We start from the raw sequence: 26,496 nt of genomic DNA on the forward strand, positions 1-26,496 counted from the left end.
GCTTCCCTCCTGGAGACCCCACCTCCAAGCGGCCCCTTCCAGCCTGCTGGGGCCTCCTGGGGATCCGCAAAGCACAGACCTCCTCCCAGAAGAAACCCTGCCCGGAGTCCGATCATTATAGCCGGGTTATGGAGCCCTTTAACAGGGCCGAAGCTTTGCAAAGAGTCTTGCTTGGTCCTGGCAGACGCCGTTATTGTTCCCACACACAGGGATGAAGCGAGTTTCTACTCACACCGCTAGAGTCCAAGTCAGGTTTTGAACTCAAGACTCGCTGACTCCAGGCCTCACTCCCAGCATTCTCAGGGGTAACAGGTGGTGGGAGGGGCCTCTGCACGCACGAATGACAGTCCTGGCAGGGCTCAGCGTGCAGCCTGGGGAAGAGCCCAGGAAGGAGGCTTCGCGCTGGGCTGATTTCTCGCAGGATCGGGGCGGCCTATCTGGAGGGAGCAGCCACGGGGCAGCTGGAGGGGATAAACGGAGCTCGAGGGCCGAAGCCTCTTCTTAAAGGGCCCAGCAAGGGCGGCCATCGCGAGGGAAGCGTGGACGGAGGCCCTTTGTTTGGGGCTTTTGAAGGCTTCCCTTCCCTCGTGGGTCCAAGTCAGGAGGTTCAAAGAGAGGATCCGGCTTCCGGCCTGGGCGCCGGCCTGCCAGACTTGGGGCGCAGCATGGCCGGCCCATTTCGTGGGGGCGGGGCTCCTACACCCCAAATCCCACCCTCTGCGCCTCGGCGCACTAACTGGAGGGACAAAAGACAGATCTGGGCTGAAGAGGCTCCTCCATCCGCAGGGGAGCTGGGGGGGGGCGGGTCCGGAAGTGGGGGGGGGGGAGCCCCGGCTCCGAGGCCGCTAGCCGTGGTGCTGCTGGTGCCGGAGGAGCGCCGAGCTGTTGCTGAAGGCCTTGGCGCACTGGCCGCATTTGTAGGGCTTCTCCCCGGTGTGGATCCTCCGGTGGAGGACGAGGGCCGAGCCGTGGCTGAAGGCTCTCCCGCAGGCGCCGCACGCGTAGGGCTTCTCCCCGGTGTGGACGCGCAGGTGCTTGACGAGGGAGGAGCGGCGCGTGAAGGCCTTCTCGCACTGGGCACAGCCGAAGGGCTTCTCGCCCGTGTGCGCCCGCTGGTGCTCCACGAGGGAGGTGCTGCGCGTGAAGGCCTCCCCGCAGCAGTACGGCTTCTCGCCCGTGTGGCTGCGCTGCTGGCGGATGCACGTGGAGCAGTCGCTGAAGGTGCGCCCGCACTCCCGGCACTCGTACGCCTTCTGGCCCACGCGGACTTGCTTACACTGCGCGGGGTCTGACAGCTGTCGGAAGACGCTCCCCCTCCCCCCCCCCCCCGCGTGCCCCGGCCAGGGGCGCCCGCTGAGGCGGCTCCCCTTGGCAGGCCGGCCTGAAGGGTCTCCGAGGGCCCTCCGAGGCGCTCCTGGGGGGAAAGGCCGCCTTCCGGAAAGTCCTGGGGAACAGGGGCCTGCGGGGGCTCCCCTTCTGCTTCCTTACCTTGTCCTCCCCGTCACCCCCTTCCCTTGGGGGGCCGGCCTGGCCGCAGGGCCTCCTGGGCCTTTTGGCTCCTGGTGCTGGCCGGGCCGTGGCTTCACAGATGCCTTCCGTGGCCTCCGCTCTAGACTCCCAGCCTGAAAGAAACAAAAGATGGCTCTAACTGGGAGAAGGCAAACTGCACCCCGATGGGCAGAGGGAGAGGCTCTGGCCAAGGAGTCGAGACGAGGCAGAGGCTGGGAAGGCAGGAGGAGGTGAGCGAATGTGGGAAAGGCGGGCCTTCGGAACTTCTCTCTGGGGGAGCCCCCCCAGCCCCGCCCCCCCAGCCCCCAGCTTTTCAGCTCCCGTTTGGGCGTCTTCCCACACTCCACTGCGAGCTCCTTGAGGGCAAGGCCTGTCCAGGCCAGGATCTGTATCCCCGGCACTTAACACAGGACCAGGCACACGGCAGACACTCAGCAGAGGACAAATGACTGACTGCGTCGGAGCCACGGGGACCCCCAGCCAGGCTCTGCCTGCCTCTGTGCTCTCGGCCAAAGCACCGCCCCGCCCTCCCCCCCCCCTTTTTTTTTTTTCCCCCCTCCCCAATATCTGGGCGGCCTTCCGGTGTGCTTCCCTGGCCAGCCTCGATCCTGGGTTCTCTCCCTCCATCTGAGTCAGGGATGACATCAGGTTTGGGAACTGGGATCGCTGCTTACAGGGAGGAAGAGAAGTCTTGTGTGGGGAAGGGGAGAGCTGAGGCTGAGACCTGCGGAGGGGACGGAGCACTTCCTGAGCCCCTCCAGCCAAGGGCTCTGCTGTCAGGTCTCTCCCTGCCTTTCCCTCTGAGCCATTCCCTCCCCAGGAAAGCTTCCCGACCCCCCAGGCTGAAAAGGAATCCTCCCCCTCACTGGAAGAGGCCCAGAGGCCAGGCTGGCAGGCTGGCAAAGATTTCTTCTCCATCAGACCCTGGTGGGGGGGCTAGTGTTCGCCTCCCGGGGCGGGAAGTCCCCCCCCCCCCCCCCAGCACTGCTGGGCAGCTCTCCTTAGGAGGCCGTTTGCCCGGAGACCAGCCTCAGTGAGCCCTGTGGAGGCCTGGCCCCGAGACCCCCCCCCCTCCCTCCCTCCCGCATCCTTCAGCAGGACTTTGTAGAGGGGAGCGGGGATGCTGTGCTGCTGCTCTGCCCACCCTCCCACCGTGCTGGTCTTTTCAGAACTCCCGTGTCCTCGGCTGCAAGCCCTGCTCTTGCCTGGGAGGTCACCACACTGTTATCTCCTGTGATCCTCCCAGTATCTCACCTGCTCCTCTCTGGGCTTGGAGGCAAGAAGACCTGAGCTCCAGTTTGGCCTCAGACACAAACTAGCTGAGAGACCCTGGGCAAGTCATTTCAACCGTCTGTCAGCTATGGCGCATGTTTGGGCTGTTCTAGGCCCCCTCCCCATGCGCACTGGAGGACATTTCTCCCATGAGCCGCCCCTCTGCCCAATGGGAGCGCTTCCTCCCTCCCCCTGTCTGGGGTAAGGCTGCCGTATGGGCACTCGGTCTCTAAAAGGCTCGCCATCACTGGTCTAGCTCTTGGTCCATCCATTTACAATTCCACAAAGGACACAGCTTAGAGCTCAGAACTAGATCTAAAGGGAACTTGGCACGCAGGGAACCCAAGAAATGAAGAATGAGGCAGCGGGGATATCCCAGATGCCGGGTCACGTCTTTCTTACCCGACGACGCTCGACTCCGACACTTCTCTTGCTCGGTAGCCTTGTACAGATCTGCCTGTGCAGAGCTCTTCTGTCTCCATTCATCCTGAGGGAAACGAATCGTCACATTCTAGAATATCTACAAGTATCGAACACCAAATCCACGGAAGGGCTTTCCACTCATAAGAGCGGGCAGATGGGTGGGATAGCGGAAGTACCAAGGAGAGATGGCAGGTCCCATGGCACACGATCTTCTGTTCTGGTATCTAAAACATCAAGACCTTCAACGTGATCCCCCAGGATGGCGGAATCCTTCAAAGATCCGGACCCTAAAGTCCTAAGACGAAGGACAGGTCTCGAGAGGCCAGAATCCAGTTGGGGTCACAGGCCCAAGAAGAGAAAGGATGGAGACTTTCTATTTCTTTGGAAGAGATGACAGTCCAGGAAATCAATTCCACTGGACACCCCCCCCACCCCACCAAAGAAGGATGCGGCCTCAAACCCAATGGGCTTAAAGAGTTTCTACTGCATGAGGAGGTTTATCCAGGGCCTAACCAGGAAAACAATATACGTGGCTACAAATATGTAGACAGAAGTAATAAGACAAAACTAAACAAAACGTGGAATGATAATTACTAATCTTGGATCCCAAACAAACTTAAGAAAACACCCGTCCCTTTCTTCATGGTAAAAACTGGTGAGGGTGGCCATATTTCTAAGACTACCGAGGTGGGTGCAAAGGACTGTGGATGAGGAATATCACATGCACTCTTGTCAGAAGCAATCAATATTAAGTTGGTTTTGCTGAAACATATATTTTTTGAATATTTATATTTTTGAAATTTTATATTTTGAATATTTATTTTAAATATTTTGAATAAATTTTGAATATATTTTTAAAACATATATATATATCTTTACCCTTTGTTATAAAGAAAGGCTATCAAAAACAGGTAAGTGGCTCAGTGGATAGAGAGGCAGGCCTAGAGACAAGCAGTCTGGGGTTCAAATCTGGCCTCAGACACTTCCTAGCTGGGCAGTCCTGGGTAAGTCACTTGACCCCCATGGCCTAACCCTTACCACTTTTCTGTCTTAGAACCAATACACAGTATTGATTATAAGACAGAAGGGAAGGGTATTAAAAAAAAAAAGGCTCTCTGGATCAAGGAAGGGATATATCCAGAAATGAGAAATAAAACACAAGACATCAATAAAAACATTTTTAAAAGAAAAAATATAAGAATTAAAAAAGAAATAAAAGGATGAGATAAATATTTTATTATTATTATTGCTTTTAAAACCCTTACCTTCTTAGAGTCACTACTGTATATTGGTTCTAAGGCAGAAGAACAGTAAGGGGTTAAGTGACTTGCCCAGGGTCACCTAGCTAGGAAGTATCTGAGGCCATATTTGAACCTCGGACCTCCTATCTCTAGGCCTGGCTCTCCACTGAGCCGCCCAATTTTTTAAAAGAGTTTGTGTTGAATCATCCAACTAGTTAAGTCCCTGGTTTCTGGAATCTAGCCTTCCCAGAATGCTGTGGGACTGACAAACCTAGGTTTCCCTTAGTTCTAGTTAGCCACAGAGCACAGGGCCCAGGACTTGGGCAGACTCATTCAGACACACAGATACACAGACTCTGCTCACCAATCACATGATAGTAAATTAGCTATTGGAGGTTCAATAAGCACAGACCATTATTTAATCTGGCACTCCCCAGGGCTCTGAGGGGGAAGGAAATGGGGCTCAGGCTCACTCGCTTGCTTAGAGATATGGCTAAGAAACAGACTCACGACTTGGGAAGGGAAGCGGCATTTTGGGAGGAGGAGTGAGGATACTAAAGCTTACCTGGGTACTGGTGAGCAAGAGGACTCTGGGCTTTTCTTCCTCCTCTGTGCTCCCTTGCTGGGAAAGGCCAGAGCCCCGAGAAGGCTGACCTGAGGGAGATAAAAGGAGACTTGAAGAAGCCCAGGCCTGTCCAAACTCACTGGGCCAGAAATCCCCACACACTAATCAGGTGTCATCCATGTTCCTGCTTTCTACAGACCCAGAAACTAGTGAGGTCAGAACAGTGGCTCCATCTTCTCTGAAGATTGGAAAAGACGACCCAATTGGCTTTCTTGGGCCAGGTTTCCAGGCAACAATCAGCAGCCCATGAAGCAGAGTTGTAGGGCAGGATTGTTCACAGCTCTGCCCCTAACGATGCTGGGCGATCTATAATAATAACAGCTGGCTTCTGTCCAGCTCTTATGGATTGGCACGTGCTTTCACAAACATCTTACTGGATCCTTGTGGTATCTTTGTAAGGCAGATACCACAAGGAGGATTAATCAGAGTGTCAAGATGAAGAAACTGAGGCACAGATAAATACGTTAGGTGACCTGGCCACGGTCACAGATCTAGCAAGTAGCCATGCATACCCAGACGTCTCCCGAGTCCAGGCCTCTTTTCAAAAGAACAAACTGCACCCTTCTGGGTTTTGGCCACTTTTTCAAATAACCAAAGCATATTTTCTGGGCCAAGTCCTTTTGCTACTCTGCAGCCTAAGTGTGGAATAAACGTGTAAAACGTGGAGAAGACAACCACACACACACACACACACACACACACACACACACACACACACACACACAAGATTTTATTAACAGTGGTACAATGTGGCTTAATGAAGAGGATGGGAATGAGAGCACGGAGGTGCTAGTCCTGAATCAGCCAAGAAGTATGTGACCTTGAGCTCTTGGAGCATTTAGTGCCTCAGTGTGCGCTCCCAGAAGAGGACGACTGCCATTGGCTGCCCATTTCCTAGGACTCTTGGGAGGGAAAAATGAAACATTTCATAGAGGCAATGTATTGCAAACCCACTTTTCGGAGCATTTGTTCAAGGTGGGCTGACACATGCTTTGGGAAGGACCCTTTCTCTGGGTTTCTAGGCAGGAAAGGTTATCCAGCTAGATCCAGACCAGATGACCTGTGAGGCCCTTGGCAGCTCTATTTCCGTAGTGGGCCCTACCTGGGAAAGAGAGTTTCTTCCACTCGTCAGGACTATGCATTGCTGAGCATATAAATGTTCCAAGGATTTCATATGTGGACCCATTGCTAAGCCACAAAGCACAGACACTGGCTGTCTTCCCTGTCAACAGGAAATATTCTTCCTTTCTTCACTCTCCAAAATATCCCTGTCTTGCCGCATTCTTTTTCTTATCTTTCGGAGCCCTCCCCTTCTTCTTTCTTAGAATCAGTACTGTGTATTGGTTCCAAGGCAGAAAAGTGGTAAAGGCTAGACCAGGGGTTGGCAACGTATGGCTCTTTCTGCAGGAGCCATAAAGTCAATTTTTTTTTCAGGTGCTGTTACAGGAGCGCGCTCTGTGAGCACTGTACGGCTCTCACATTTTAAAAAATGTGGGCGTTCATGGCTCTCACGGCCAAAAAGGTTGCCGACCCCTGGCCTAGATAATGGGAGTTAAGTGACTTGTTCAGGGTCACAAAGCTAAGAAGTGTCTGAGGCCAGATTTGAACCCAGGCTCCAGGCCTGGTTCTCAACCCACTGAGCCACCTAGCTGCCAGCTCACCTTCTTTAATACTCACCTCCTCCCTCAAGCACAAGTGCTCCAGCAGAGTCACTACCTCCTCACTATTGTCCGGATGCTGTGACTTCATCCAAGCCCGGACCTCCCTGGGCAGGATGGTGAGGAACTGCTCCAGCACCAAGAGCTCCATGATCTGCTGCTTTGTATGAATCTCTGGCCTCAACCACCGCAGGCAGAGTTCTTGGAGCTGGCTCAGGGTCTTGCGGGGCCCAGACACTTCTGTGTACTGAAACTGCCTGAAATTCTGCCAAGAAGCCTCCGGGTCCCAGGGCTTACCACCCAGCAAGGCCTCTTGCTTCACAGGGGCATCTGTTGTTAGGACACTGTCTTGTTGGTGCAGAGTAAGGAGTCGGGGCTTTAGGACCACCACTGCCATCCCCTGGGATAGCATTGCTGAGGCTGTGTCCTTTACTTTGAATTTCAATGCTCTCGCCCCACCAAAGGGCCCATCCCCTTCAGACTCAGGCTGAGCACCTCTATACTCTACTAAATACTGCTGTGGGGAAAGATGTTTAAGGGTCAGCAAAAAGGGTCCATTAATTTTGACCACACAGTCTCATTCCAAGGTCCTGAAGAAACTGGACAAAAAGTCGGTCCCAAGTAACATCCCTGTCCTGTTGCTGAATGAGGCCCGGAGTGGCTTCAAAGTGGCCCAGCTACACACACAGACACTGAATCTACCCACAAGGGCCCCCTACAAAGTTTGTGCAAACAGAACCAGACACAGCCATGTGGCCTGCCAAAGTCATCTGCTCTCCCTCGTTGGATAGCCATGAGGCAACAACACACACCAATGGGTAAGCAATGACTCAAAGCCCAGACAGAAGTGATTTTCCTCTCCTATCTCTGGCCAATGTTTGGGAAAGAAACTGCTAGAGAGGCCACAGGGGAGGGGGACTGATCACAGGCAAGTCACCGAATCTCTATCAATAACATGGAAAGGGCAATATGAGGGTTATCTGCCCCACAAGGACTTTGGAGATCCTAAAATGCCCTTGAGCTCTTAGTATCTGAAACACTTCTTTACGATAATTGAGAAAAAGCGGTTTCTGTTCCAGTAACGTAAAAACAGACCATAGTTCTTGTAAGACCAAGACAAAGTCATTCATTTATTCTGCATGTCAAGTCCAGTCTATTTGTCTATTTGCTAACCCACATTGCACAGGGCAAGTTCTTGCCCCAGCCAAGGAGGCCTCAGGGTCCTTCTCTAGAAAGTGAAGGCGCTAGACTGGAAAAAATCTCCAGGCTGCTTTCAGCTTTAGAACCCACTCCTTTCCCTGGTCTGGGGGAAGCTCACCAGGTCCCTGCCCTGCACAGGCTCCAAGCCAAGTCTGTTTCTCAGAAAGACCATCTCTCAGCAGCTGCTGAGGGTGAGGATGCTGGGCTGGGAATTCCATTTAGACAAAAGCTCCCCTTGCTGTTCCTTTAATGCTTGGCCCAGCTTCCCTGACAACTAATCTGTGAGGTGACCCCAGGTGAGGATGAAAACCCAGAAGATCAGAGAAGAAGTGAGTACCTGGACAGGGAGGATAAAGGCAGGGGTTCACCCCTAAGAGATCCCCAGGTTCGGACCCCCGGGCCCAGTCAATGTTACACAGGACAAAAGGAGGGATTTGAGGAGGGAGAGCCTGGAAGTTGGAGGGTCTGCGCTCCAACTCCCTGGTCCTCAGTGTCCTCATCTGCCAGCACTCCAGCGGTCTCCCTAGTCCTTTAAGCCCAGATCTGTCTAATCCCCGAAGGTCCCGCGCACCTGCTCCAGGAGAGCCTCACTTTAGTCTGAAACCCTAGAAGCACTGGGGGAAAGGGGATGCTTAAGACCACACCTCTGAGGGTCTCCCTCCCCTCCAGAAAGGCCACCCACCCCTCCCCTCCTCGAGGGTCTCTGTCCGCTGAGCCGCCCCTCCGCCACCCCTGCAGGTTCCTCCTCTCCATAAGGGCCGCCCCTCCCCCCGCCCGGGGTCGGCCGTACCGACAAGGGCCGGGAGCGCGGACACTCGTTCACGGGGTCCGGAGCCATGACTCACACCAGAGACAACCCGTCGGCTCAGAGAGCACAAGCCAGTGAGGAATGGGGGTGGGGCTGCGCGCGCAGCCACAGTCCACTCCGGCGGAACCACACAACTACGATTCCCAGAAAGCCTCGGGGCACGCGACTGCCCAATCAAGGGAAGATTTTGAGGCTCCGCCCCTTTCCCTTGGGTTCCCGCTGCTCAAGTCGCCTGCCAAGCGGTTCTCTCCTGCGGAGGGGCGGTGCTCTGCGTGCATTTGCACCAATCACGGGCCCCGCGTTCTCTGTATGTCTCCCGCCCGCAGGTTCGGCGTCTGTCGTCATGGCAACCGCTGGACCGTCTCCTCTCCCCTCCGTGGTCCTGGCAGCAGAAGCAGGCTCCCACGGTTCCCCTCCCGGCCTGGAGCAGCGCTCCGCGGCCCAGACTAACCCGTGGCCTGAATTCCCTGCCGTTGTTTTAAGGTACATTCAGAACTCTGTGGGGGCAGCATTGATTTAAGCGCCTGTGCTAAGCGCGGGGTGGGGGCGGGGGGGGCGCAGACTGACAGCGCTGGCGCCCCCGGAGTGATAGGAGGAGCGGGGTCCAGGCAGACGGCTCGGTACGAACCAGATCGTGACGGTGTGTAGACGTAAATAGATGGAAGGGCCTTAGTAAGAGCGGTCAGGAAAGGCTTCCAGGGGAAGGGTCGTATCTGGGACTGCAAGGAAGCCCGGAGGTGGAGAGGAGGCGGGAGGAGCGATTCTGCTTTCTCGTGTGGCCATTATGTCCAAGCTTCAGCTTCGATATTTAACTTGGCAGTGAATGGTCTGAAGGAATTTCTTTAAGGAGACCCTGAAGGGGAAACGCCAAACAAAGGATTCTGTGCTGGTCCCCAAGACTGGAGTTCGTTGTAGTGGGCCAAAGCGGTTGGAGCTGCAGGTTGGGAGGGTCATTTTGACCGCTGAGTAGAGGATGGGTCAAAGGTAGATACAAGTTGCCTTCTAAAAGACAAGGGAAGATTCCTGGGGCTCCATATTTGGGAATGAAGCCTTCTAGCACAGGAATTCTGTTCACTGTATGTACAGACAACTCAGATAATTGTGAAGCATCCCACCCCACCTTCCCTGATTCCTTCTAGGTGGAGAGTTGTCTAATTTTCTCTGTTGTCAGTCTTAGGACTAGCGGTTATTCTCCGTTCATCAGGCATAGAGCTAGCCTGTACATCTCAGTCTCATTGGCGTCTGGAATAAACCTTTAAGTTTCAGTATTTTGAACAATGACCTATGTCTACTTCCCCTCATGTAATAATTCCCTCCTCCAGGCCACTGGTAGTGAAACTTATTTGATTCGAAGATACAGAATCAAAATTGTAAATGTGGAGGGGAATCCTTCTATTCTACTTTGGGTCTAGGGACATTCTTGAAGGAGCAAAGATCAAAAGTTATATTGCATTTGTAGCTAGATCCATCTTTTTTTTTTTTTTTAAACCCTTGTACTTCGGTGTATTGTCTCATAGGTGGAAGATTGGTAAGGGTGGGCAATGGGGGTCAAGTGACCTGCCCAGAGTCACACAGCTGGGAAGTGGCTGAGGCTGTAGATCCATCTTTTAACCACTCCCAGATCCAAGATACTCGAAGGGTAAACTTGAATTACAATTTGAACGATGAATTAAACATAAACAATGAATTAAAAGTAAATAACAGGGAATTAAATGAAGCAGGAAACACTCTCACCACCCCATTTCCCAAAGCTGTCACCACCCTCACTTGGACTAGAGGCTGTGAGTTTGTTCCTGAGTTTTCCCCTGAATCTTTAACATCATGAGAGGGAAGATTCAACCAGCTTCAGTCACTGCAAGGATGTAGGAAAGGCAACTCTAGGAATATTTAAAGTCTCTATGACTTGATATTCCCTGACACAAGAAATGTAGAGATTTGCTACTTTCTCTCAGGAACTGTACTCACAGGGATGAAGGAGGACCCTGCTGCCCCCTTTCCCCTGGCTTTATCCTCATCCTTCTCTCAATGCAACTCATGTTTTCTTTTCTTCTTTTTGTCTTCCACTTCACACTCCCAGCTTTCCTCTGCCATTCCAGCCTGGAGCCTGCCTCTCAGTGAGACTTCAGGTCACAGGCTTACCCTCTAGCCTGACTCTGGTGAAAGGCATCTCTAACTGTGTCAGATCATGGGCAAACCAAAGCTGGCCTGGAAGTAGACATTCAAGACAGGAACAATCTCCCTTTGTCACCCCCATCATACACCTTTTGTAAAACTGTAATTATTCCATCAGAAAAGGGCATTTCTTCTTTTTCAAGTGCTGAATGAGTTGAAATTCATTTTTCTCCATTCTTGCCCATTTCTCTTTTCTTGCACACCATTCTAATAAGATGTCAGTTATAAGGTTTCATATTTACTGTTGAATATTAACTTATTTGACTGTGTACATATTACTGGATCTTTGTTTCTAGTCTGTATAAATGAGCCAGTCACAAAAAGGATTATTATGGGACAGTCAAATCCTGTTCAAAGACTTATTTACAGATGGATAATCTATGGTTTGAATTCAGTGATGTCAGGGCCTATAAACTGGCCTTGCTTAATATCTCTAGGCCTAGTTTCTTCTTATCCCTTTAACTTACTCCCTTCCCCATTTAATATTTCTAGTTCATTCATTGAATGACTGTTGTCTCTATGATAGTGATTAAAATGATCTGTCTTCTTCATGGGTGGAGGGGTGTATCTATCTAGATAGGCTCACAGAAATGCCAATGCAAGGAGTCCTTAACTGTGAGCAAAATTGGAAAGGGTGCAGGACCTTGTATTTTTTATTTATCTCTTCCCTGAGGCAGGAGTTCCAGAGGTTATGCTGAAGGCTGTCTCTGAATGCAGTCTAGCCTTGGGTCATATGCTTTCTAGTCCCCGGAGCCCTGCTTTCCTGCTGTCTCTGAGGCTATCACTTCTGAGAAGCATTAGCCCTATACCTTTATTCCCGGTCACATTAAAGTAAGATAGTTGTTGACTTATCCTTGGCTGATCTCTTTTATCTTTCTCTGTAGTCAAGGTAGAAAAAAGCAATTTGAATGTCAGTATTTGGACATGTAGCAAAGATTCACATTCATTATTTAAATCCTTTAAAACATACTATGGAGTGGCTGGACAGTGTTGGGACAAGCTGGGGTGGCAGAACAAGCTTGGGAAACTTATCACCTGGCTGGAGTTCAGAGTTCTGACTGGCAAGGGTCTATGCTGACCCTGCATCAGCATTGCTCAGCATTAATATGGTTGAACCCCCAGGGCAGGAGGGTACCAGGCTGCTTAAGGAAGTGTGAACAGGAATACAGAATGTGAAAACTCCTGGGTAATCGGGAGTGGAATCTGAGCCGAGTAGACATACATTTCCAGCCTGAGCAATATAGGGAGTCCAAGTCTTAAAAAAAAAAAAAAAAAAAAATCTAAAGCCCAGTACTGCTCAGAATTGGATACCCTAGGGCAGCATTGGTGAGGGCATGGCACACGGGCAGAGAGGGCACCGGGGAGCTGATCCGTTCCCCCTTTTCCCAGTGCCTGAGGACATTTTTTTGTCTCCCCCCTCTGTCCAGCTGCCCAAAGCTAGCACTTCCTTCCTTGAAGTTGCAGTTTGGGCACTACAACTTGAAAACCTTCGCCAAAGCTGTCCTAGGGGTTGCTGAACCCTCAATACTATAATTTGGAGTGAGGAATCTTTTGTTAACTATCATTAAGCCTCAGGCAAAACCATAATCTCTACATTAGACAAGTCCTCTCTCTAAGACTTTGAGATCCTTCTTTCTTAGAGACAGTCATTCTTATTGTCTGAGAAAACTTGAAAGAAGAGAGACATTGGTTCCACTCCTGAACTCTCACCCTTCTTCACTTGGGAAAGGGGAGTTATTGAAGAGTCTCATTTGTCAGATAGCCTCTCCTTCCCCATCACTTTTCACAGAAAAGGGTATATCATCATTAAATAGCGAAATGTATGCTGTACCTTGAGGTCTTTATAAACAATGCTGAGCAGGAAATCCTCTGGTCAGATAGAAGCAATCCCACTCTGAGAGATATGTTCAAGAGTTAGGGCAAAACAAGTTCTAAGAATTGAATTTGTGAGCATTTCAAAGACTCAGGCCTCCAGAGGACCTTGTTCACTTGATGTGAATGATAATGAAAGGTTTATCTCACATCCCTGGGAGGAAGGCAGGGGAGCAGTGGAGAGGTACAAATCTGAAGCCAAAGGGTATGAGTTCATACACAAGTCACTTCCTCATCTGGTCTTCAGTTTCTGATCTGTAAAATGAAGGGATTTGACCTCCAAGATCCTTTCTACCTCTATGCTTAGAGATCAGTCATACAATCACCTAAAGAAAGGCCAAGCCCATAGTTCTTCAGAGGAGAAACTATTTCCATTGTTTACAATCTGTGTACTCCTGTTGAAACCAATTTTTATATTTCCCCCTCTATTGGGGTTTTAGGTTAGTAGGAAACAGCCTTAAAGAAACTTTAAATTTAAAACCTTGGAGGTCATTTCTAAGTCTTCTTGGTGTTCCTATGCAACCTCAGCAGAATGATAGAGCATCCTGGGTATAGTCCAATAGTTCAGTCCTGGAGAGCAGAAGAGATTTCTGTGGCCTGTAAGGATAACCAAATGGCAGAGAACAATTGACCAGAGATTATTTACATCATGAATTAACTGAAGGGATCTGCAAGAGACACTAGAAAAGTCAGAACTTACTTTTGGCCAGGAAGTTCATGTAGCCTCAAAAGTAGGAAGCATTGGTGGAGCTTTTTTGATGATCATGTTTAGAATGTTTATTGAGATCTTTATATCACCTTCAATCTGAATATCTTTCCAACAATGGAATATGACACTATATGTAATGTACCACATCTGAAGAGTGTTCTCATCTCAGCAAAAAGGAGAGGCAAATGTCTCATTTATTCTGGAGGTCAAGCTCAATCATTATAATTGTATATGGTTCAGTTTTCTGTTGTAGCTTTTCCTATTCTATGATGGTGGTTGTCCTCATCATACTTACTGTTTTCCTGGTTCCGCGAATCTCACTTTACATCAATTCGCATATCTTCCTAGGCTTTTCTGAATTCTTTACATTCATTATTTATCATGATGCAATGATATTCCATTCCATTCAGATATCAGTTTGTTCTGGTCATCCCATAATCAGATGATCTACCTTTTTTTTATTTCAGTCCTTTGCTATACCATCAAAATCAGTCAAGGATTTATTAAGCCCTTGCCATGTGCTTCCTTTTAGCAATCTTCATTTCCAATGATTCAGTCACTGTGCACATTATTTTCTTGGTTAAAGGGATTCTATTCTATCCTGTCTTCTCCCAGCAGGCTGTCTCCTTTATCACTCCTTACTCTCATTTATCTTCTTTCTTTCCCTATTCACTGGCTGTTTCCCTGTTGTCTTCTAATAAGCCCACATCTCTGCCATCCTCAAAAAATCCCCACTTGGCCCACTCATCCCTACTAGGTTCCATACCCCTTTCTTCCTTTTTGGCTAAGTTCCATGGATAGGTTGTCTACAATAGGTACCTCAACTTTCTTCACACTCATTTCTTAACTCTTTAGTCTGACTTCCAACCTCATCATTCGAACAAAACTGCTCTCTCCAAAATCACCAATGATCACCTACTTACCAAATCCCATGGCTTTTTCTTAATCCTCATCCTTCATGACCTCTCTGCAGCTTTTGCTACTGTTAATCACCTTCTTTTCTTCTTCTCTCTAGGTTTTTGGGACACTAATCCTGATCTACCTATCTGCCTGCTCCTGAATCTCCTTTGCTGAATTTTCATACAGGTCATATCTGCTAATATTCAGTGTCTAACAAAGCTCTGCCTAGACCCTCTTCCCTTCCCCCTTTGTACTGCTTCACTTGGTGATCTCACCAGTTCCCATAGATATTCAATTGATTATTCTTAAAACTATTTATCAAGCCCCAACCTCTCTGCTGACCTCCAATCTCACATTTCCTTCTGTCTGTAAGACCACCCTGGATGTCTTGTAGACATGTCCAAAATGAATTCATTATCCACTCTCCCAAACTTCCCTATTACTATTGGGGGCACTGCTAGCCTCCCAAGTAACCCAGTGTTGAAACCTGGGTGCTGACGCCTCACTACCCCCCCATATCCAATCTGTTGCCATGATCTGTCAATCTCAACTTCTTCCCATCTCTCACATGTTCATATGCCATCTTCTCTCCCCTAACATTGCCACTACTCTGATGCGCATCCTTATCACCATATTCCTGGACTTCTGCAATAGCTGGCTGGTTGGTCTACTTGTCAAAAATCTCAGCTTACTCTACTCTCTGCTACATGTCTATTAAAATGATTTTCCTAAAAAGTACAAGTCTGCCATGTCCCTGCCTCCCTCTAACTCAATAACTTCCATTGGCTCCTGAATACCTTGAGGATCAAATATAAACTCCTCTGGTGTTCAAAGCTGCCCATAACCTGTCTCCTCTCCTCTTAAATTTTCGTACATCTCTCCATGTACTGTTTGATCCAGTGACAGTCCTTGTTATTCCTAATAAGAGATACTCCACTTTCTGGCTTTGGGCATCTCCCCAAGCTGTATCTTATGAATAGGATGTTCTCCCGCTTCACCTCTGATACTTAGCTTCTATCGGTTCCAGGATAAGATTCTACGATCTCCAAGAAACCTTTCTTGTTTCTTTGGTGGATTTTTTCTAATTTATATGACACATGGTGAGAAGATTTCTTTCTAACATTCTATCATTTTTTATTTCTAAGTTATCATTATTTAAAATTGAGGCTCGGTCTGTTTTTCAAGCCTCTTTCCTCATTCCTTTGTTCCTAACAATCCAAGCCCTATCCCAAAGCAGTTTCTAAATTGGGAAGATTGAAATTGGGATTGTGAGTCCCATCTTGTCTAGTTAACAGAAACTAGTTTAAGCCAAGAATGTCTATAGGCAGCAAGACATATCCTTGGATCCCCCATTGAAAAGAATTGGACATTGTCATCCTTAACTGGGCATGACCTGGTTTCTTCATCTAGGCATTGGAATTTAGGATCAGGCATGTACTTTTCCATCATCCTCAAGGAATTAGTGAGGACTATAAGTTATAAAGCCTACTTCCTTATTAGGTATTCTCCAACTTCTTGGACTGCGTAGGGGAGGGATAAATAATAGCTTTAGAAATTGTATTTAATGACTCCAAATGCTGAATGAATGTCTGTTATCACCCAAGAGAGACATTGACCAACTAATTTATTGGTTATTACTAGGCTAATCAATAAGTTGATTTTCTTACACGGAATCTAGTCTCTCAGAAGTTTTAATCATCATAATAGCTTATTTAGTTGTTTGCATGCTGTCTCCTCCATTAGACTGTGAACTCCAGAGCGAAGGGATTATATTTTATCTTTCTTTGAATCCCCAATGCTTAGCGTAGTGCTCAGGCACACAGTAGGTGCTTAATACATGTTGACTAACTCATTATGCTTATTTTGCTCTACTATATGGTTTCTTTTAATTCCTCATTCCTTTCTGCATAATAATATTCCATTATGTTAACGTACCATAGTTTTTTTTCCAATTATTCCCCAAATGATGGGCACCTTAGTTGTTGTTTTGCTTCTTTCTACTGCAGAGAGTACTGCTATGAATATTTTAGCATGTAAAACACATTTATTTCTGTCTTTAATGTCCATATAATGTTTTCCCAGGAGTGGGATTTCAGAATAAAAGAGTAGGGACAAGTGAAGCATCTTTCTTGTACAAGTACAAATTAAAATGGAGAATAGTGGAAATACTTCATAGGTCTACCAACAAACAGTGAATCAATATGTCTTTCATTCTGAAATATTAGCATTTACTGAACCATGAACAATTTCCATCCTTTTTCATCTTTACCATTTTGTATGAGAGTGAAATCTCAGCAGTTTTAATTTATATTTAGCTCTTAATTATTTGGCATATTTTCCCCCCACATTGTTATTTATAATCCACTAATTTTCTTTTAAAAATTTCTTGGAGGGGGCAGCTGGGTAGTTCAGTGGATTGAGAGCCAGGCATAGAGACAGGAGGTCCTAGGTTCAAATCTGACCTCAGACACTTCCCAGCTGTGTGACCCTGGGCAAGTCACTTGACCCCCATTGCCTACCCTCACCACTCTTCTGTCTTGGAGCCAATACACAGTATTGACTCCAAGATGGAAGGTAAGGGTTTAAAAAAAATTTTTTTTTCCTTGGGGCAGCTAGGTGATTCAATGGATACAGAGCTAGGCTGGGAGACCAGAGGTCCTGGGTTCAAATCTGGCCTGACATTTCCTAGCTGTATGACCCCGGGGAAGTCACTTGACCCCCACCACTGCCTATCCTATGCTGCTCTTCTGCCTTAGAATCAATACTTAGTATCAATTCTAAGACAGAAGGCAAGGGATTTAAACAAAACAATTTGGAAAAAAATTCCTTGTCTGTGTCTGTTGAGAATGGCTCTTGGTCTTATATATTTATAAAATTTCCTATATATTTTTGACATAACTTACCAGTTATATTTAATGTAAATATTTTCCCACTCAGTCATTTCTTCTGTTTTTGATGATTTTATCCTTATAAAGGCTTTACTATTTTCTCTTTTATCATTTCTTCTCACCTTTGTATGGCAGAGAATTTTCCCCATTACCCATTGCTGTGAAAAGTATTGATGCTGCTCCATCTTATGGCTTCTTTCCTCCTTCAATGGCTGTCCCTCCATTCCTGGAAGGGATTATTTTATACATATATTTAGATGATTCTCATCTTCTTTTCAATTCTCAGTATTTTGGATACCTATAACTGTATAGTTTCTGATAACATTTTTGTTTATTTGTTGGGAATTCACCTTATTTTTTATTATGGTAATTTAATTTTTCTACTTTTCCTGATCAGGCTGGCTAGTGGTTTACTATTTCTAAATGTTCCTTGACCCTTTCATTATTTAGGATGTTATTACTTAGTTTCTATTTAGTTTTGAATCTTTTGTACACATTTCCTTTTTTTTAAAAGCTGATTTTATATTAGCCTATACAGGATTTGTTTATTATTCCTTTATGTCCTAGCAGGCACTCAAATTTCATGAGACAGCAATGTCAAATTAATCTGGGTGGGGTAATACAATGGGACAGAAAGATTGGTACATAGATACCTGTAGCTGCATATTGATTGAGTTCTAAGATGTAATATTTGTTTTATTCTTTTATTTTGTTAAATATTTCCCAATTACATCTTGATCTGGTTCAGCTCTCCTCTAGTGCTGCCAGTCATGTTGGGCTTTGTGTTTGTGAGATACTGTGGGATATGGAGAAATGGGTATATTCTTCAACATTCAACATTGCCATAAGTGAGTCAAATAAGATGTTTTCCTAAATCATCTTTTCAAGTCTATCTGTTCTCTCTTGTTGATTTCTGCTTGACCAGTTTTCAGAGTCATATTACAGGCTTTTAGTAATACTGTTATCTTTATCTTTTTGCAAATTCCATAGATTTTTAACACTTATTGGCTGTTACTTGATGCATTCACACTTAACATTTCCCCTCATTTTGAAAGCAGAGGCAGCTGGGCACAGAGGACAGCAAGCAGAACTCAGTCAGGAAGACCTGGGTTTAAGTTGTGCTTCTGATATTCTGGCTGTATGACCCTAGAAGTCATTTACCTTCTCAGGGCTTGAGGTAATTCTAAGACCATGAATTGCAGGAAAGCGCCAAGTTCTCTTGGTGGAGACTTTTAAAAAGCACAGTTTCCTGGACCAATGAAGCCACAGGCCCAGTCCCTTTCCCTGTGGTACCTTCAAGCACAATGTACTTTCTCTCTTCACCTTCCTCTAGATTTGCTTTTCTGGAAATTCTGTTGCCAGCTCTTGCTTTAGTTCCCAGCAGCATGAGATGCCATTCTGTGCATTCATTTTGGGACTGTTTTAAATACTTTTAAAGCTGATTCTGCCATGAAATTTTCTCACTCTGGAAGTTCACACTCCACCCCTGCAGCCCCTTCTTTGAGTGATGGCTCCCTGCCAGAATCTCCATTATGGGGAGATTGCCCAGGCCAAGCATGTCTTCTTTCTTCTCTGAGCCCCAGGCATGACTCTCTAGGCTTTCCCTACCATGCCAACACAGCCTTCTCTTCCTGACGTTCACTTTTCCCTGGCCTTCTCTTCAAGTTCACTTCTGCAGCTCTTTCTTTTGGCCCCTTGGTTCTTCCTGTAACTTCCATTTTAAGGGAAGTGCCCAGTTTGGCCACATCTTCATTCCCCCCAAGCTCCACTCCTGCCTCTTAAGACATCTGGGTGCAGGCACCTGCCTGCCCTGTAATGCAAGATTTCTTGCATTTGCAATATTACCCATGGCAATCTTGTCAGCTGGCAGTGGAGATTCACTGGACACCTCAGCTGAGGTTGCTCATCTCTGTTATCAACTAACTCCAAAATCTCCTGCTAGTTTAGTTACTGGCTCCCAAGGCCCCTGGTGACTCACTTCTACCATCATCATCATATTATCCATTACATTATTATCCATTACAGCCCCTCTTCCTTGTGTGTTGTCTTCCCCTATTAGCATTTAAGTTCCTTGGGGCAGAGGCTTTTTTTGGCTTGTATTTGTATTTCTAGTACTTAGCAAATTACTTCACACAAAGTAATTGATTAATAAGCGTTTATTGACTTGTCATTTATGCAGTAAATTTCTGGGAATTTTTTTTTATCCATGCCTCCATTCCTTTTATCTTTTATTGGAGAATTTAATCCATTCACATCAAAGTTTACAACTGTTAAACTTGTGCTTTTGTCCTTTAACTGACTCACTCTCACTCAGTGTATGTATACATGTTTGCTACCTATTTTGTCAGCAGTTAGGCTCTATAGTTTATTAGACTAATCTAAATCAAGTTTCCTGTTTCATGGCCCCCCTTCTGCCCTTCCCATTATTCAGCCTAATCCCAAGTTCCTACAATTCACTTTTCTTCTCTCTCCCTCACTTTCATTTCCTCCTGCCCTTCCTCACTCCATTACAAGTGTGTACTTTCTCTCTTTGACCTCCTCTTACAGAATCATAGATCAGATTTAGAACTGGAAGGACCTTAGAGTTCATGAAGTCCAACGTCTTTAAGTGAGCTGAAAAGGGTCACACACTAGCTAATGTCTGTGGAGAATTCACTCAGGTCTTCCTGATGCTATCTGGTGCTCTATGCACTACTATACCATGCTGCAGCCTATCAAAAGAATATCCTCTGGTTAGGACCTGATTCTGCATGCACAGTAGTGAAAGATCCAAATCCTAACCACTAGGCTACCAGAGACCCTAAGCCCCACACTTCTGTTCTTAATGATAGTAATCTGTAATGACTATTTCCAAGCAGTGTTTTCCTTCCAGCCCCTACCTCATTTTTTAACTCTTTCTAGGATTCCCTAGACTATTTTCAGAAAAATGAATTAAGGCTGCAGTATGCAGTAGGAAGATATAACCCTTTCCCTGAGAATGATCTCATCTTTTAATCCTCATCCTGCTACCCTATCTTTAAACTGATGAATCCCTATTCTGCATCCTCTAAAATAGTACTTGCTAAGTATCCAAGTATCAGAGTCACTATTCTACCTCACAGGATGTGATCTTCTGATGAGTCCATTGTCCAAGGTTTCATTGTCTCATTTCTAGAGGCTATTTAGGAATCTAAAACTCCATGCTATGCCCCAACTGTTTCCTTTCTGCCAGATATACTCAGTTCCTATTTCTTGCCATGTTCTGCTCCTCAATTTTCTGTACTCATTCTCCCCAAATCCCAAAGGCCTGCAGAGGGAAGAAGAAATAATAAAGGCTTTTATTTTCATTTCCCCTTTTGCCCAGAGCAATCATTACCTGAGTTGTCCTATTTCAATCTCTCCTCTGTCTATGCAAAAGACATTCCTCTGTATTATCCTACTCACCATAACATTAATTAGTGAAGGTTTGTGTTCTCCTGAAATCTCTTTTCCTGCCTACTCTCCAACTGATTTTTTCTGTCATACCTTTTACTTAACCCCCAAATGCCCTTTTTTGCCTTTTGTTATTCAGGTTTTTAAAAGAAAATTAAAATAAATAAAAATATTCAAATTCATCCCCCCATTCATATCTTTGTCCATTCTTGTCCACAAGAATATTTCATTACTATCAGAAGCTATTTTATTTTTTGCTCGTGATTATGATTTGCAGGTTGATTACTCACCTCTGGGTTATTTTGAAGAGATTATTCAAATTGTCTCTTTTCACTCAACATACAAATATTTTCTTTAATGTTTAGTTTCTGTTTCATACCAGATATTTAAATGCTAACTCATGTACTTTCCTTTTCAAAGCATTACATTCCAGTTTTCCCTTTGCAGAATTAGTTTTTTTCCACTTTATAACCTCATTTCCTCTTTAAAAAAAAAAACAACAACAAAACAGAATTACTAACCTAGTAAATGTGAGGCATGCTATAGATTACTTAGGTTTTAGCAAAGTTTTTGATAAAGTATCTCATATACTTCTTATGGAGAAGATGGAACAATTTGAACCAATGATAATAAATACAGATAAATTAATTCTGGGTGGATGCCTGAGATTCTTTAAAAGTTAATGAATGTTAAAAATTCAATGTTCATGTGGGGAAAAGTCTCCAGTGAAGGATCCTAGGGGGTCTATTCTTGGACCACTGCTGTTTAATATACTGATTATTAATGATTTTCATGAAGGGATAGATGGTACAATGAGAGGGAGTCATAACTAGCATAGCAGATGACAGGATCCAAAAAGGTCTTGGTTAAACCTAATAAGATGAAATTAAAGAAGGGTAATATATACAGTCTTGCCTCATGTACAAAAAATTAGCTCTCCAAGTATGAGGGAGGCATGAATAGCTAGCAATTATTCTGAAAAAGATCTGGGGACTTCAGTGGACAGCAAACTCAATTTGAGGTAGAAGTGGGATGTGGCAGCCCAAAGAGCCATTATCTTGGGCTGCATTAAGGGAGAAGAACTCCCAGGAATAGGAAAATAATAATAATCCCTCTGTAGTCTGTTCTCATCAGACCTCACATAGAGTACTGTGTTCAGTTCTGAGACTCAAAGTGCAAGGACAATGAAAATGGGAGAGTGGTTCAGAAAGGAACCAGGATGGGGAAGGGCTTTTAGAATGCTTATAGGCCTGAAGGATACCTGGGGTAGGGCATTGTAGCTGTCTTCAAGTTTCTGAAAGGTCCTTATGAAGAAGAGAGGTTAGTCTGTTTTGTTTGGCCCCATAAAGCAGAACCAGTAAATGATATAAAGAAGCCCATTTGGGCTTGATGTTGGGCAAAGCTGCCTATGAATTGGAAGTATTCTTAAAATAGTGATGGCATTCCTCTCCCCTCTCTACCCTCCTACCCCCGCTGGGAGGTTTGCATGCAAAGTCTAGATGACCATGAGTTGGGTATATTCTAGTGGGGATTTCTTTTGTGTAATTTACAAAGAGCTGAGGTCTTTTCTAACTCTCAAATTCTGTGATTCTCTGTATTCTACTAAATATTTATGCTTTTTTGGACAAGTTGGTTTTCAGTTATTTTTAAAGAATAACTTTGTGAAGAATTCTTTCACTTACTGTTGGTGATTAAAAATAATTTTTTAAAACTTGTATTACTTGGTTTGGTGAGAAGAAGTAGCCCCTCAGAAACTTCTCATTCTGCCATCTTTCCAGGATTCTTCAAAGACCATTTTACACATTTCTTTTGTCATCTGGGTTTCAGGTGGCCAAGGAGAGGGTATAGAAACATGCACAGAACAAGCAGAAAGAGCCTAAGCCTTGCCTTAGATAGTGGCTATGACAGTGATGGGAATTCCAGGATCAACATCATCTCTGGGTCCTAGAGACAAGTAAGAACCCAGAGAGTAGCAGAAGAGAAGACAGAGTCTGACCACATCCTCACTGTCATGTCAAGGCAGCTCCCTCAGAGAAATGGATGTCGGTGGAGATGCCCACAGCAAACATACACAGCTGTAATCAGCACATCCAAAAACACGGAAAATGTGGTCACATTTCAGGCCTGTGTCTGTGTATTGAGATTTACCTGCCTTATAAAATATTATTGTTAGCAGTAATTTGGGGGGGAGGGTCTGAACCTTTGATTTAATTAGGAAATTCCAAAAGCAAATCATTTGCCACTTACAATCCTAAGAAAGTCATCAGGGACATGGAGGGTTAAGTAGCAGTGGCAGGACTTGAATTTAAGTCTTCCTGACTCCAAGGTGGGGTTTTTATTTACTATACAATGCTGTCTCTCTAGCTGTAATATTATTATTATGGCGTGCCTGGCACAAAGAAGGTATTTAAGAAATGCTTACTGAATTGAATGATGAAAAGATGGAAAGCCAGCGGAGTGTCATGGGAAAATGGAATATATCATGACTAGGTATAGAAATACTTGAGGAAGCTGGGTATGTATGAAAATGTAAAAGCTCTTACGGTTCAAACATCAAGTAAAGTGAGATTAATTGCAAAGTGATTAAGAAATAGGATAAAAAGAGAATTAATTTAAATGATGGAAAAATACCAAATCTTTTGCATATTTTATTCTTTTATCTAAAGTTTTTAAAGTTTTATTGTTTTCTTTGATACTCAGATTTCTATGTCTTTAATTGAAACATAGACTTTAAACCAACTATCAAACTCCCAGACTTAATGACGAGGTCAGTCATGGTCAGGTCCTTGGAGTACGATCTCTACATCCCTTTACTGGTCTAGGCATAACTCTGAGGCACTTTTGGGGGGAATGTCTCCTAATGCTATAGAGTTCAGGAGTTCCCGATGGTGTGATTATGGAGAGATTTTCAATTAATCAGACTCATGTAACTTTTAGAAAGGGATATTTACTAAATGTTACAGTAAGGACGGTTTGTGCAAACATTCCCCCCAAAGTCATACTGTCCTCTGAGTACACAGAGTCCAGAGGCAGGAGGGCTCAAGCTTAGGAAGCATGTGTGACAGAGGGGTAACCCATAATTCAGTTTCTTGACTGCTGGAAGCCTTTTTCTTCACTTCTCAGAGTAATCAGGTTTCTGCTGGGCTTCTTGGGAACCAGGAATCTGTCTTCTTATTTCACATCCCAACAGATCTCAGCTCCCAGCATAGACACCATCACCAGCAACTGCTGCTATCCTCAAAATGATGCTGGTAAGATGATGGGAAGATTGAAAGTCCAGAATTCTTTGCATCCTTCACTGAGCCCTCTTCTCCAAGAGGGACTCTCTTCTTTTCCTTCTCAGAGGCAGCTTCCTTTCCTCTCCTCTGCTAGATTGATTGCTTGATTCCAAATCCCTCTAAGGCCCAAGCCAGTTTCCAAGCATGGTTTATAGAGGACCCTGACAAGCTTCCTCAGCTAGTCTGACTACTCCTCCAGTGGAGCAAGGACTATTTCTGCAATTCAAGTCTGAGACTTCTCACCTCATTGTGGGGCACAGTGATCTGAGTTACTTTTCTGAGCCCCATATCTTACAGCCCTCTAAGCAGAGGGGCCCTAGCTTGGGCTTGTTGTGCTACCATTCCTTGGTTCTGTAGAAGGGAGGGAGAAAAAGGCTTCTCATTTCCCTGCATCTCTAAGTAGTCATCATATCTGTAAACTTCTTAAACCACAACACAGTATCAAAGTAGATGACAAACCGTGACATCACTATCTATTCTTTCATCATTAAAGCTTTATTGATTCCTTTTTACAACAATCATTTCTAGATGTTGCTTCTACCTATTCAGCAAACTTTACTTCTTAACAAAGAAAAACAGTATAACAAAACCAAAGAACACGTTGTACCCATATTCTACCACTTCTCCAAGGAAAGAAGGGAGGCACACTCCTTATCTCTCTTCTAAGACCACAACAGATCATGACAATTAAGCTTCACTTTGATACTTAACTTCTGGAGTGATCAATGCAACTGATACTACATTCCTTCTCTTTCCAGGATTACTCTCTACGATTTAAGTCTCTATCTGATGCAGGAAGAGCTATATCTAAAAACTAAAGGTTTTTTCCATATTCATCAAATTAACAGGGTTTATATTCCACATGAATTTTCTGATGTTTAATAAGGTATGAGTTCTCACTAAAGGCTTTTCCACATTCATTACACTCATAAGGTTTCTCTCCAGAATGAATGAACTGATGTTTTGTAAGATGTGTGCCTTGGCTGAAGGCTTTCCCACATTTCTCACATTCATAAGGTTTTTCTCCAGTATGAGTTCTTTGATGCCGAGCAAGGTGAGTACTCTGGCCAAAAGCTTTGTCACATTCTTTACATTTATAGGGCTTTTTGCCAGAATGGTTTTTTAGATGCTTATTAAGAGATGAGCTCCGATTGAAGGCTTTCCCACACTCTTTACATTCATAGGGTTTTTCACCAGTATGAATTCTTAGATGTTGAGTCAGGGAAGAGTTTTCACTGAAGGCTTTTCCACATTCCTTACATTTGAAGGGTTTCTCTCCAGTATGAATTCTGAGATGTTGAGTAAGGGCTGAATTTTTATTGAAAGCTTTCCCACATTCATTACATTTATAGAGTTTTTCTCCAGTATGAATTTTCTGATGTTGAATCAGGTTTGAGTATTCGCTGAAGGCTTTCCCACATTCCTTACATTTGTAGGGCCTCTCTCCAGTATGAATTCTGAGATGTTGAGTAAGGGATGAATTCTTGTTGAAAGCTTTTCCACATTCCTTACATTTATAGAGTTTTTCTCCAGTATGAATTTTCCTATGTTGAATGAGGTTTGAGCTCTCACTGAAAGCTTTTCCACATTCTTTACATATGTAGGGCTTTTCTCCTGTATGAATTCTATGATGTTTTGTAAGGGAGGAAGCATAACTAAAGGCCTTCCCGCATTCACTACATTTATATGGCTTCTCCCCAGAATGGGTTCTCTGATGGTTTTCGAGGTGTGTGTTATTGCTGAAGCCTCTCCCACACTGAAGGCATTTATGAGGCTTTTCTGCTGAACAAATCTCCTTATGTTTAATTAGACTTGAATTCTGTTTGAAGAGCTTTCTAGGTGAATCATATTTGTGGGATTTTTCTCCTGGAGGATATCTTTTTTTTTTATAAGAATGGATTTTAGACTGAAATTTCTCAGCAATTTTCTTATGTTTGTGGCCTCTTTGACCAGCTAGAATTTTCTTGGGAGTGATGGTCATATTCTTTAAATGTGTCTTGCTTTTGGGTTTTGTCTCGAATTTGCCATCATTTACACCAGGTTCTCCAATTGGATTAGAATACCAAGTATTATTCCCATCAAGACTTGCCATTTTGCCTCCATGGGATGACTTTTCTTCAGAAATATCCTTGTACGGAATTGCCATTTTGTTCTCAGACCTAGTTTTCTGGGCTGAAACATAATGAAAATGAAAATGTCCCCTTTGCTTCACTAGTAGAAATAAAACTGATACAGAAGGACTGGGATACTGGAAATGGCATGTCTAAAATAAAAGTATGGTTTTCACAGTTCCCAAAATGCAGCTTTGTGGTCAGGGCAGAAGACAGGAAGAGAAATGGAAAAAAGATGAAAGGAAGAAGATTAGGGAAGTGGTAAGGAAAAGGTGAGACCAGGGAATGAAGACAGCTTCCTGAGAAGAGTGTATCAGGCAGAACAAACTAAGCATAACAGATAACATGCTAAAAGTAGGGATTCTGAGAATCAGATTGGTGTCATAGGAAGAAAGGGTGGCCACTATTATCACCCGAGC

General features: G+C 45.0%; 1 protein-coding gene across 1 annotated transcript; it reads right to left on the reverse strand.

The window, feature by feature from the left end:
- Positions 1 to 763: 763 nt before the first annotated feature.
- On the reverse strand, positions 764 to 26,022 carry LOC123236658 (zinc finger protein 420-like). Its single transcript, XM_044663021.1, has 2 exons — positions 24,829 to 26,022; positions 764 to 1,187 (listed from the first exon to the last, which is right to left on the reverse strand). Exons 1-2 carry the CDS (start codon positions 25,945 to 25,947, stop codon positions 846 to 848), a joined length of 1,461 nt encoding a protein of 486 aa, XP_044518956.1. The 5' UTR covers positions 25,948 to 26,022; the 3' UTR covers positions 764 to 845.
- Between the last annotated feature and the right edge of the window lie 474 nt (positions 26,023 to 26,496).

Source organism: Gracilinanus agilis, chromosome 2 (assembly GCF_016433145.1).
Source record: "Gracilinanus agilis isolate LMUSP501 chromosome 2, AgileGrace, whole genome shotgun sequence".
In the NCBI taxonomy this organism is placed as follows: domain Eukaryota; kingdom Metazoa; phylum Chordata; class Mammalia; order Didelphimorphia; family Didelphidae; genus Gracilinanus; species Gracilinanus agilis.

What these genes read in the sequence shown, in the direction of transcription:
- LOC123236658 (XM_044663021.1), bottom strand. Translation starts at nt 25,947, where the DNA reads ATGACCATCACTCCCAAGAAAATTCTAGCTGGTCAAAGAGGCCACAAA. An exon ending in TTAAACATCAGAAAATTCAT is followed by an intron (nt 1,188 to 24,828) that starts GTGGAATATAAA and finishes ATCCGCCAGCAG; the next exon opens with CGCAGCCACACGGGCGAGAA.